The 13,736-nt window shown below is 39.7% G+C and overlaps 1 protein-coding gene across 11 annotated transcripts in view; it reads right to left on the reverse strand.

Annotated features, from left to right (window-relative positions):
- Nucleotides 1–13,736, reverse strand: part of CAB39L (calcium binding protein 39 like) — a 135,552-nt gene that overhangs the window by 19,948 nt on the left and 101,868 nt on the right. For all 11 annotated transcript variants that reach the window (XM_053899691.1, XM_053899697.1, XM_053899705.1 and 8 more), the window contains one exon: nucleotides 12,629–12,694. In XM_053899691.1, coding sequence (XP_053755666.1) covers nucleotides 12,629–12,694 — 66 coding nt within the window. The remainder of the gene's footprint in view (nucleotides 1–12,628; nucleotides 12,695–13,736) is intronic.

A 13,736-nucleotide genomic window follows, 5' to 3' on the forward strand; every position in this document is an offset into this window, starting at 1 on the left:
ATGCTTAAGATCCACTCTCGGCAAGTTTCAAGTACGCGACACAGTATTCTTAACTATAGTCACCATGCTGGACATCGGATCCTAGGACTTGGTCTTCTCGTAACTGAAAGTTTGTACCCATTGACCAACACCTCTCATCCCCCTGCCCGCCAGTGCCTGGGGACCACCATTCTACATTCAGTTTCTAAGAGCTCAACTTTCTCCCCTGTTGCTCTGCATTGTTTTTCCTCAGCAGTACTCACTGCCTTGCAGTACAGACTTACTTGCCTCTTTAGAACGTAAGGGCATCTATCAAATCATGTTTGTGTTTGTACCCTTTACAGCTTAACTGTGTGATGTGCATGGATACTGTTGGGGAAATAAAGTTGACAAAATGTAGGAAAGAAAGCAAGCAGTTTGATTACTGAATAAGCACATCCACAGCACATCACTGTAGGTAATGTGTGAAAAAGACATCACGAAGACACATAAAATTCCACCTTACTTATACTGCCATGCAGCTGCAACCCGTTACATGCGTATCTTCTCAAGATGAAAGGTAACCTGTCCTCTGTAAGGGCACTTGACAGTGCCTTTTGCTGTGCACCCTTCACATTTCACTCTGAACCCACCTGTCCACTGAGGTAGCTATTTGTTTTAACTAATTGCCTTTATTCCACTAATAAAGAGAATTAAATAAAACTCTTATCTCTCTGACAAGCAAATGCTTGCAGCTTGGAGAGAAGTACCGGGGTTAATTTCCCTGGTGACAGGGCAATAGGCGTGCTGTCTTCTGGCATGTTTATGGGTCAGCAGTATGGCTTCCAGACTCTCAAAAAAAAAAAAAACAAAAACCCAAAAACCAAAACAAAACACCCCAAAAAAACAAAACAAAAAACAAACCACAAACCTCTTTTGGGTTGTAAAACTGACAAGACATATATGTGGATGTAAGATACACCCACCTAAGATACACATGGGCATATACAGATATAGATAGGCTTCTTTACAGAGCTTTCTACATCTATAGATAGATATAGATACAGCTTCTACATTGATATATAAAGATATATTTATATAAAACATATAAAAATCCAATAAAATACACATCATATATACACAAATACATACACATATTACTATATACACATACACATATCAAAAGGCCTTTCAGCAACAAAGAAATTTCACTAAAAAAATTTACCCCTAATTTGCATGTACACACACACTCAATACTTTGATGAAGTGACATTTATGAGTTAAATTCAGATTAAGTCACTTTAATTTTTATTCCATGGGTATGCATACATATAAACTCTATCCAACCTAGCCTCTGCTAATATAATTTCACTAGTTTTATGGAACAAGCAATTGTGTTAAATTATTTACCAACTACACTGACTCTTTTAGCCATTAAATTTAATCTATTTTAATTAATACTGACAATGACAAAATGCTGCATTTCATCATAATACAAAGCATTTAACACAATACTATACTAGGTAAAATGGAAAAAAACTGTTTTTAGTTCTCTAAATTTCATTTTATAGGCTTATATATTACAAAGTAGAACCAAAGCAAGTGGAAATAGTAAGAGTTTCTTTTAACTTAGTGTTTTAATGAAATTGACCAGAGCCAAAAACAACCCCCCAAATTCTACCAAGCTTCTTTTGAATTATGATCTTTCCCTCTAATAATTAAATACCAGGCTCTGAAGAAGATAAGAAATAAATTCCTAAGCTCTGTCATGTGAGGGGAAGGAATTTCTCTGTTAATTATTTTTTATTGACACCAGGAATCCAAGCATCTCAAGGTAGCTCACGAAAATTAAGAATAAGATTAACAAAAGACAGTTGGTAGCTTTGGAGTTAGAACATAGCCGAGCTTTAAGACAGTTTATCACTTAAAGAATACTCTAAGTATACTCTTAAAATAACCTAAACTCTCTTGATTTCTAAAATGAAACATCTATGTGCAAAATATTACAGAATTCAGAGATATAAACAGCTGTGTCAAAACAGAACATACTGCTACCCCAGACCTAATTCTCAAAAAGAAAAACCAACAATGCACCAGTGGAGCTCTCCAAAACAATAGTTTTCTCCTAAATACACAGTATTTGACAGGCTCTCTCCTTGAATAGTGATGTCTGCCTACAGTCTAGCATTCAAAAGAGCCAACTCTTTAGTATTCATTTCAACGATTTCTATATTGTACATACGCTTTATCTGTCTTTTTTTTTCTTAAGAGAAAGTGAGTGGGGGAGAGACAGAGAGGAAGAGAGAGAATCTATCTTTTTAATTTACATCCAAGTTAGTTAGCATATCGTGCAACAATGATTTCAGTAGATTCCTTAATGCCCCTTACCCATTTAGCCCATCCCCCCTCCCAAAAACCCTCCAGTAACCCTCTGTTTATTCTCCATATTAAAGACTCTCTTAGGTTTTGTCCCCCTCCCTGTTTCTGCATTATTTTTGCTTCCCTTCCCTTATGTTCATCTGTTTTGTGTCTTAAAGTCCTCATATGAGTGAAGTCATATGATATTTGCCTTTCTCTGACTAATTTCGCTTAGCATAATACCCTCTAGTTCCATCCACGTAGTTGCAAATGGCAGGATTTCATTCTTTTTGATCACTGAGTAATACTCCATTGTATATATACCCCATCTTCTTTATCCATTCATCCACCGATAGACATTAGGTCTCTTTCCATACTTTGGTTATTGTTGATAGTGCTGCTATAAACATTGAGGTGCATGTGTCCCTTCGAAACAGCATACCTATATCCCTTGGATAAATACCTAGTAGTGCAATTGCTGGGTTGTAGGGTCGTTCTATTTTTTAATTTTTTGAGGAACCTCCGTACTGTTTTCCAGAGTGGCTGCACCAGTTTTCATTCCTACCAGCAGTGCAAAAGAGATCCTGTTTCTCCGCATCCTTGCCAACATCTGTTGTTGCCTGAGTTGTTAATGTTAGCCATTCTGACAGGTGTCTGGTGGTATCCCATTGTGGTTTTGAGTTGTATTTCCCTGATGATGAGTGATGTTGAACATTTTTTTCATGTGTTGGTTGGCCATTTGGATGTCTACTTTGGAGAAGTGTCTATTCATGTCTTTTGCCCATTTCTTCACTGGATTATTTGTTTTTTGGGTGTTGAGTTTGATACGTTCTTTATAGATTTTGGATACTAACCCTTTACCTGATATGTCGTTTACAAATATCTTCTCCCATTCTGTCGGTTGCCTTTTAGTTTTGCTGATTGTTTCCTTCCCTGTGCAGAAGCTTTTTATTTTGATGAGGTACCAATAGTTCATTTTTGCTTTTGTTTCCCTTGCCTCCAGAGATGCATTAAGTAAGAAGTTGCTGAGGCCAAGGTCAAAGAGGTGTTTGCCTGCTTTCTCCTGGAGGATTTTGATGGCTTCCTGTCTTACATTTAGGTCTTTCATCCATTTTGAGTGTGTTTTGGGGTATGGTGTAAGAAAGTGGTCCAGGTTCATTTTTCTGCATGTTGCTGTCCAGTTTTCCCAGCACCACTTACTGAAGAGACTGTCTTATTCCATTGGGTATTCTTTCCTGCTTTGTCAAAGATTAGTTGGCCATACGTTTGTGGGTCCATTTCTCAGTTCTCTATTCTGTTCCATTGATCTGTGTGTCTGCTTTTGTGCCAATACCATACTGTCTTGATGATTACAGCCTTGTAATACAGCTTGAAGTCTTGCTTCCACAGGCAATCCTTACTTCAGGAGGACTGTCATGCCTCCTGCTTTGGTTTTCTTTTTCAAGATTGCTTTGGCTATTCAGGGTCTTTTCTGGTTCCATACAAATTTTAGGATTGTTTGTTCTAGCTCTGTGAAGAATGCTGGTGTTTTTTTTGATAGGAATTGCATTCAATATGTAGATTGCTTTGGGTAGTAGCTACATTTTAACAATATTTGTTCTTCCTATCCAGGAGCATGGAAAATTTTTCCGTGTTTTTGTGTCTTCTTCAATTTCTTTCATAAGCTTTCTATAGTTTTCAGTGTATAGACTTTTCACCTCTTTGGTTAGATTTATTCCTAGGTATTTTATGGGTTTTGGTGCAATTGTAAATGGAATCGATTCCTTGATTTCTCTTTCTGTTGCTTCATTGTTGGTGTATAGGAATGCAACCGATTTCTGTGCATTGATTTTATATCATGCAACTTTGCTGAATTCATGGATCAGTTCTAGCAGTTTTTTGGTGGAATCTTTTGGGTTTTCCATACAGAGTATCATGTTATCTGCAAAGAATGAAAGTTTGACCTCCTCCTGGCCGATTTGGATGGCTTTTATTTCTTTGTGTTGTCTGATTGCAGAGGCTAAGACTTCCAATACTATGTTGAATAACAGTGGTGAGAGTGGACATCCCCATCTTGTTCCTGACCTTAGGGGGAAAGCTCTCAGTTTTTCCCCATTGAGGATGATATTAGCATTGGGTCTTTCATATATGGCTTTTGTGACCTCAAGATATGATCCTTCTACCCCTACTTTCTTGAGGGTTTTTATCAAGAAAGGATGCTGTATTTTGTCAAATGCTTTCTCTGCATCTATTGAGAGGATCATATGGTTCTTGTCCTTTTTTTATTGATGTGATGAATCACATTGATTGTTTTGCAGATATTGAACCAGCCCTGCATCCCAGGTATAAATCCCACTTGGTCATGGTGAAAAATTTTTTTAATGTATTGTTGGATCTGGTTGGCTAATATTTTCTTGAGGATTTTTGCATACATGTTCATCAGGGAAATTGGTCTATAGTTCTCCTTTTTAGTGGGGGTCTTTGTCTGGTTTTGGAATCAAGGTCATGCTGGCTTCATAGAAAGAGTTTGGAAGTTTTCCTTCCATTTCTATTCTTTGGGACAGCTTCAAGAGAGTACGTGTTAACTCTTCCTTAAATGTTTGGTAGAATTCCCCTGGAAAGCCATCTGGCCCTGGACTCTTGTTTTTTTTTGGGAGATTTTTGATTCCTAATTCGATTTCTTTACTGGTTATGGGTCAGTTCAAATTCTCTGTTTCTTCCTGTTTCAGTTTTGGTAGTGTATATGTTTCTAGGAATTTGTCCATTTCTTCCAGATTGCCCATTTTATTGGCATATAATTGCTCATAATATTCTCTTATTATTATTTTTATTTTGCTGTGTTGGTTGTGATTTCTCCTCTTTTGTTCTTGATTTTATTTATTTGGGTCCTTTCCTTTTTCTTTTTGGTCAAACTGGCTAGTGGTTTATCAGTTTTGTTAATTCGTTCAAAGAACCAGCTTCTGGTTTCATTGATCTGCTCTACTGTTTTTTGGTTTCGATGGCATTGATTTCTGCTCTGATCTTTATTATTTCCTGTCTTTTGCTGGTTTCAGGTTTTATTTGCTATTCTTTTTCCAGCTCTTTAAGGTGTAAGGTTAGGTTGTGTATCTGAGACCTTTCTTCCTTCTTTAGGAAGGTCTGGATTGCTATATACTTCCCTCTTATGGGAACCTGCGTCGCAGAGGTTTGAGGCTGTGGTGTTATGATTTTCACTGGCTTCCATGTACTTTTTAATTTCTTCCTTAACTTCTTGGTTAGCCCATTAATTCTTTAGTAGGATGTTCTTTAGTCTCCAAGTATTTGTTACCTTTCCGAATTTTTTCTTGTGGTTGATTTTGAGTTTCATAGCATTGTCGTTTGAAAATATGCACGTTATAACCTCAATCTTTTTGTACCACTTGAGGGCTGATTTGTGTCCCAGTATGTGATCTATTCTGGAGGATGTTCCATGTGCACTGGAGAAGAATGCATATTCTGCTTTAGGATGAAATGTTCTGAATATATCTGTCAAGTCTATCTGGTCCAGTGTATCATTCAAAGCCATTGTTTTCTTGTTGATTTTCTGATTTAGATGATCTGTCCATTGCTGTCAGCGGGGTTTTGAAGTCCCCTACTATCACAGTATTATTATCAATGAGTTTCTTTATATTTGTGATTGATTTATATATTTGGGTTTTCCCACATTTGGAGCATAAATGTTTACAATTATTAGGTCTTCTTGGTGGATAGACCCCTTAATATGATATAATGCCCTTCTTCATCTCTTGTCACAGCCTTTATTTGTAAGTCTAGATTGTCTGATATAAGTATGGCTACTCTGGCTTTCTTTTGTCGACCATTAGCATGATAGATGGTTCTCCATCCCCTTAATTTCAATATAAAGGTGTCTTTAGGTCAAAAGATGGTCTCCAGCATATAGATGGCTCTTGTTTTTGTATCCATTCTGTTACCGTATGTCTTTTGATGGGAGTATTTAGTCCATTGACGTTTAGAGTGAGTACTGAAAGATATGAGTTTATTGCAATTATGTTTCTTGTAGAGTTGGAGTTTCTGGTGGTGTTCTCTGGTCCTTTCTAAAATTTGTTGCTTTTGGTATTTATTTATTTATTTATTTATTTATTTATTTTTTCTCACCTCAGAGAGTCCCCCTTAAAATCTCTTGCAGCATTGGTTTAGTGGGCTTGAACTCCTTTAATTTTTGTTTGGGAAACTTTTAATCTCTCCTTCTATTTTAAATGACAGCCTTGCTGCATAAAGAATTCTTGGCTGCATATTTTTCCAGTTCAGCACATTGAATATATCCTCCCACTCCTTTCTGGCCTGCCAAGTTTCTGCTGCAAACCTGACCTGTATTCCCTTGTAAGTTAAGAACTTTTTTTCCCTTGCTGTTTTCATGATTCTTTCCTTGCCGGAGTAATTTGTGAATTTGACTATGATATGTCTTGTTGATGGTCAGTTTCTGTTGAATCTTATGGGAGTCCTCTGTGCTTCCTGGATTTTGATGTCTGTGTTTTTCTCCAGGTTAGGAAAGTTTTCCAGTATGATTTGCTCACATAACCCTTTTACCCCTTTTTCTCTCTCTTCATCTTCTGGGACCCCTATGATTCTGATGTTGTTCCTTTTTAATGAGTCACTGAAATCTCTCATTCTTAAATTGTACTCTTTGTCTTGGTCTCCCTCTTTTTTTCTCCTTCATTATTCTCCATAAGTTTGTTCTCTATATCACTGATTGGCTGCTCTGCCTCATCCATTTTTGCCACTGTGGCATCCATTCGAGATTGTTATAACTCAGTTATAGCATTTTTTATTTCATCCTATCTTTTACTTCTTTTATCTTCATAGAAAGGGATTCTAATCTATTTTCGACCCCAGCTAGTATTCTTATTATCGTGATTCTAAATTCTGGTTCAGACATCTTGCTTGTATCTCTCTTGATTAAGTCTCTGGCTGTTGTTTCTTCCTGCTCTTTCTTTTGGGGTGAATTCCTTTGTTTTGTCATTTTGAAGGAAGAAAAGGAATTAATAAGGCAAAAAAAATTAAAATTAAAAAATTAAAAACAACACACACACCCAAGTCCAATAAATGATGTTTGATCCTAGGTGTGTTTTTATCTGGTTGTTGAAAGGAGCTTGATAGATTAGAGAAAAAAGGGAAAAAGAAAAAAAGGAAAACATTTGAAAATCTGAAAAAATGAATACACTGAAATAGAATAAAATGAAATGATGGAAGTAAAATAGAATTTGAAAAATTTACAAAAAAATATAAAATATAATACAAACAAATTTTAAAGAAAAATATTTTTAATAAAAATTGAAAATAAAAATATTTCTTTCTCTTTATTCAAGAAAAAGAAAAGAAATGAAAAAGAAGAAAAAGGAAAAAAAGAAAATTTCATAGATAGGCCAGCGAACAGACTGAAATGGGATTGAAATTACTTCATTTTACCCTAGCAATCAAACTATGAAGCACTTTATAGTCCATAATCTAAGCAGGTGGAGAGACTTGTGTTTCTGAAGAGCGAGGTTGGCCCAGTTGGATGGGGCTTAGTGTAATGGCTCCATTCTCCACTAGATGGCGCTGCTTAGCTTCCTGGTGTGGAGCGTTGTGGTGCCTGTAGGTGCGTAAGCCCGTGCGCGGGAGTGGCAAAAATGGCGTCACGCAGGAACCGAATCTCCAAATCGGAACTCTGCTCTACCCGACCAGCAATCGCGCACCTGTCCTTTGTCTCCAGAAGCTGGAGCACTCTCTGCCTTTACACTGTCTGTGACCAAGCCTTCAGGCTGCCAGGCGGCACCTCCCTCCTGAGTTTTATCTCAGATCAGCTGTGTTTCCCGACTCCTCACTTCTGAGGGACTGCGGCTTTTAACCGGCTCAGACCCTCTGGGGGAGGATCTCACCGAGCAATGGCTGGGTGCCGGCTGCACCCTGGAACTTTTCGCGGAATTGTGCTGCTGCTGGTGCCCCGAGACTGCGGCCAGGTGCCAGCCCGCGCCAGAAAAAGTTCACGAAATAGTGTAGCCAGCAGCGTTTCAGGGATTATGGAAAATCACAACACACCTCTGGCACCAGGCTTCACCTTTAACGACCTTGTTCCTGGAGTAGCGAATGTGTTTGTTCTCTGGGGTCTGCTGGGACCGGGTGGCCGCACAGCCTCTTCAGCAGGGGAACCACCTTTCCCCGTGTGGCCCGAAGACCCCTGACTTCACTCTGCTCCTGAGGATTCGCCCTTCTCACCAGAGCACTGCCAGGTATTGAGCTGCAGAATTTCAGAGTCTGCGCTCCCCCCTGTTTAGAGAGTCTTAATGGAATTTAAACCCTCTCCTTTCTCCTTTCTCCCTTTTTAGTTCAGTCCCTGTGGCCGTTTCCATTTTCCCACTTTTTCTCCAACTGCTTTTGGGGGAGAGTGCTTTTTCCATAATACCCCCCACCCCACCCCCATCCCGTCTCCATCCTCTCTCCACAAGCAAAAACACCTCCCTGCCCTCTGCGGCTTCTCTCTCCCCCAGTTCACCTCTCTGCGCTGTGTACTGACTGAGTTCTATGGTTCAGGTTGTGCAGATTGTTGTGTTAATCCTCAAATCAGTTTTCTACGTGTGCAGAAAGAAGAGAGAGAATCTTAAGCAGGCTCCACACTTAGGGCAGAGCCCAATGCAGGGCTCAAACTCACAACTGTGAGATCATGACCTGAGCCGGAATCAAGAGTCAGACATTTAACCAAGTGAGCCATCCAGGCACCCTGCTTTATATGTCTTTTACTAGTTTTTGTTTTGTTTTGTTTTGGTTTTTCTGGTGTCCAACCAGTGCTCAATTTTATCACACTGTAAACAAAACATTTATGAGATACTCCACTATAAAAGATTTTAGGCAAGAGTAGCAGCCAATGTAGTACATCTGGCTGATTAATAAAGAACAGGAGAGAGGCCTTCTGCATGGGCTGGGGCATCTGTGAATAAGTAGGAAGCACAATCAAGTGGAAAAGGGAGAGTTTCAATACCAGATACAAACTCGGTTGCTCCTTGCCTGTGTCGCTGGAAATAGAGTAGAGGTGTCTAGCCTCAGAGCCACGTGAGAAGGGGGCAGAACAGTGGAGGGGGGCGGGCAGTAGACAGCAGTGAAGAATGAACCTTCTCACTCCCCTGTGCTACCCACCAGATTTGTATTACAGATTGTACCAATCACATATCCACTGCTTCTGTTTTCAAATGCAAACGCATCCTGCTAGGGTATCTGTCTAATTCATACCCTAGTCTCAATTATTTGTTTAGAATAGACCACCTCCTAGAGATTGAGCACTGAGGACAGGAGAGGAATATTTACTTATAAAATTTATTTTTACTTTATTGAACAAATATCTACTTCTTAACATGAGCAAGGCTCTGCTCTAACCACTTTATGTCTATTAACAAGGGGAAAGGACAAGGTGGGGCTTGAGAACAGAATGAGGGCAATGGGCCCATGGGTAGGAGATGATAAGGTAGCATGACAGAAAAAACAGGAAGAAGGCCCAGATGTTTGGATAAATAACTGTTAGCTTTATAACTTCACCAAAGGCTCTAGAGATCGTCGATCACAGAAAAATTTCTATCATGAATTCCTGTCACTGCTGAAAATGGCACAAAGATAAACTCTAAAGTCTATGACCCTCAGCTTTCTGGATCCCACTTTAGTCCCATCACCTTAGTTCATACCAATGTCGCTACTTTGGTTCAGGGTCTCATAGATTCTCACTATAAAGAGGAAGGATTTGGAAAACATATGAGCTATTTCTTACATGCTGGCCCCTTAGAGCACTGTTGTCTCTGTTTCCTATTCAATTTCTACTTCCCTCCGAGGGCGATGATCTCTTATAATACAGAGCAGCAGCTCCTCTGTTTTGGCTGTCGTTGTGGAGCCTTAGCAAACAGGGAATTCTATTCTTTAGGTACTACACAGGTATGCCAACAGGATGCAGCCTTATCTTCAGCTGCTTTAACAAGCTTTCTGGACTTGGGAGAGCATGGCATAATGTCACTGCCTTTGTCGGAAGCTCCATCTCAACAGTCCAGGCTCCAGAAAAAGAGCAGTGAAACCGTGGTATATTTTCTACACAGATCAGCTTGTACGGGTTTCCATGCAAGGGGAAACTCAATAAAAAGGTGCTGAATGACTGGCTGAAAATAGCTCACTGACCCCTCCATCAATGGGTACCCTTGGAGCAACGAGGGCACAAATACAGGGGAAGGCAGGTCACAGCTAAGGCAAAATCATGGGTAAAATGAACTGACAAAAATGTGATACAAAATGGGCTTATGTCATCACTTTAGTTAAAACTGTATTCACTATTTAGAAATAAACACATTGTTCTATTAATGTCATCCCAACATGTAAACATAATACAGGTGATATTTAGTAAGCCCCAAAATCATACAAACTGCTTGACAAAACCAACCAATTATTATCTGCCAAAAACATTCTTTGGAATATCTGAGTGAGATCTGAAGGGTAGGGACACAGCTCTAACTGATGTTCTACTCCCACAGGGGCAGCCCCACCTCCTCCTGGCCAAATGGCTGCTTCCAGGCACTGTTTCACTGAAGGAGGGAAGGCCACTCACCGACTACATGGCGGCCGTACTCTGCTGGGCTTCCTGCCTCATGAGGGAAAGCAAACTTGCACAGGTATTTCATAGGTGATATACTCTCCAATAGTAAATGCCACTGTTTACACACACACACACACACACACACACACACACACACTTTTATCCCTTCAGTCATCACTTCCTGCCATTTTGCCCTGCATAACTATTCTAAAATCACCTGAAAATTGCATATTTATCTGTTTATTTATCAATTGTCTGTTCTCCTTGGCAGAATGTAAGGTCCATTGAGATGCGACTTCATTTTGTTCTTGGCTGTCACTGTAATGTCAGGAATAGGAGCACATAACTATTTGTTGGCCAAATGGAGTGCCCTTTTACCCCTCTCATCACCCCCAATAATTCATCCAACTAAAGCTATTTGCAGATAATTGAGGACTGACTTTACTTTCTTTTCCAGCTAGCGATATCATCTTTTGACCTCTTTCCAGAGTCTGTTTTGGTGTAATACTGGCAATTTTTAGAAAAGCACAGTTTTGTGTTCTTGATCATGTAGTCTTCTCACATATCTGTTTATTACAGCCACTTTATTAAAGATTATTCTTTTAACTCTTAAAGAATAAGCATGTTTCATATTTCAGCATCTTTGTTGGAAATACAATTTGAACATGTTAAATGGTGGAGGTACCTCTAAAAATGACCTGTAGTAAAACACTAACAAGAATGCTCAGAGAATGGAACCCAGTAATGCAATGCAGTTAAAAAAAATCTTTAGAAAAATATGTTACAAATCTGGGGGTAAGTGCTTCCCAGGAGCCCCATAACGTTTCAGTTCTATAAGCACCATTTCATAGTAGAAAGTTGTCTTCCCTCTCAATTGAAAATATATTCAGAATTTCTCCAGTAATGTCATAAACTTAGAGGGAAACTTTAATCTTGCATTTGATGTGTTATATTTTGTCAATGTCACCTTTTCTTCCCCCTTCTCTGAAAAATACCCTACGAAGTCTACATTATATAGATGTATAAGAAAAATACGGTCATTTTGGTTTCTGTTTCAAGATACACTGAAAGAGAACTGCAGAAGTGGTGTCCACGTGGCTCAGTCAGTTAAGCGGTTAAGCGTCGGACTTTGGCTCAGATCTTGATCTCACGGTTTGTGAGTTCAAGCCCTGGGTTTGTGAGTTCAAGCCCTGCGTTGGGCTCTGTGCTGACAGCTCAGCACCTGAAGCCTGCTTCGGATTCTGTGTCTCCCTCTCTCTCTGCCCCTCCCCAGCTCACACTCTGTTTCTCTCTCTCAAAAATAATAAATAAACATTAAAAAAAAAAAAGAGAGAGAGAGAGAGAACTACAGGAGAACTTTGCTGTTTCTTCCTTATAAACAGTAATTCAGATCTTAGTTTCAAGCTGAGAGTGATTTATTTTCATCTCCAGAAAATATCCCCTAGGAGAGAACTGTGGTTTTATTTAAATTAACTTAGGTTTGACTTTCTTTCTGAGCTGAAATATACGAAATTCTACTTTATCATGAACTTACTATTTTTATGTTATTACTTCCAAAAAGTAGTCGAGGCAGGACACAACATTGTTTTGCTACAAAGTACAGTCATAACATGAAGCATACTTTTCAAGTTACAAAAATAAAGGGGGGGGGGGACACTTTAATTTTCCCCATATGTACTTGTCCACTAAGATGCCATCATTTACTGACAAGACATCAACCAACACAGACTAACTTAAGCAATTTGATATTACCTTTAAAGATTGTCTCTTAGTCACATAATTCTCAGACTGAAGCAATTTCTCATAGTCTTCAAAAATCTAATGAAAAGAAAACAAATATTAGAGTGTAACACCAGCAGTGGTTCCTCTGCTTTAGGTTTGCTTATTACTCTCTTGCTTCAAAAGTAAATTCCCAGCTCACTAGGCCAGCACGGCCCAGGTGCCGTGCTCTGCATCAATGTGCTGAACGCCATGCTGATCACACTGTCCACCGGGAGGTTCCCAGTTCACCATCCTTTACACATAAAGACACAGCGGGATACGGAGGTCAAGTGAAATAACAGATGTACTTCGCTACTTTAGTTCTGAAAATTAAAAATTGAGTAGAAAAATGGAGTATTTGAGTCCTCTCAAATAAACCCTTTTGAACAAAAGATCTACTAATTCATCTATCAAGTGGGTAGCAAAATAACACATCTCATGTCATTTGTTCAGGTAGCCTTGCTGGTAGCTACTAGTGCATGAATAATTTAGGAAAAGATTAAATATACTTAGAGCTCCACTTGGTACCCCATAAAGAATCAAAGTGTCAAGTTCATAGCAGACACATAGAGAAACGGGGCAACTTTTGCTGCACAATGACCATGCTAATCTCATCCCAGCTGGCCTCTCTGGAGGACTTCCCTGTCCCCAGAAGCTGGAGGGTGCTGGTGTTTGAGGCCCCCGTTTCCCAGTGTGCCTGTCAACTACTCTCCACTACTGGGCCCTTTAGTTTCACATAGAGTGCCACAGGTGGGGGAAGCTCAGCGTCAACCTCCCACCAGGCAAGGACATGCTTCAGGGACCACTGAGGTGGGAGGAGTGAGCCCAACAGAGAACTGAAGCAGGAGAGTCCAGGGGCTGAGGAAGGTGCAAAACAGTCCTGGTCCTCAGAGGGTTGAGGGTGAGGTGTGTGTGCACGTGTGCAATGAGGGCAAGCAGTGCACACAGATGATAACTACCAACTGGGAATTAAGAAAGTGGAAAGTAAAAACATTGGGGGGTACCTGGGTGGCTCAGTCAGCTAAGTGTTCGACTTCAGCTCAAATCATGATCTCACGGTTCCTGAGTCTGAGTCCCGTATCAGGCTCTCTGCTGTCAG

This window comes from Panthera pardus, unplaced genomic scaffold (genome assembly GCF_024362965.1).
Source record: "Panthera pardus isolate Hobbes unplaced genomic scaffold, ASM2436296v1 HiC_scaffold_1, whole genome shotgun sequence".
Classification (NCBI taxonomy): Eukaryota; Metazoa; Chordata; class Mammalia; order Carnivora; family Felidae; genus Panthera; species Panthera pardus.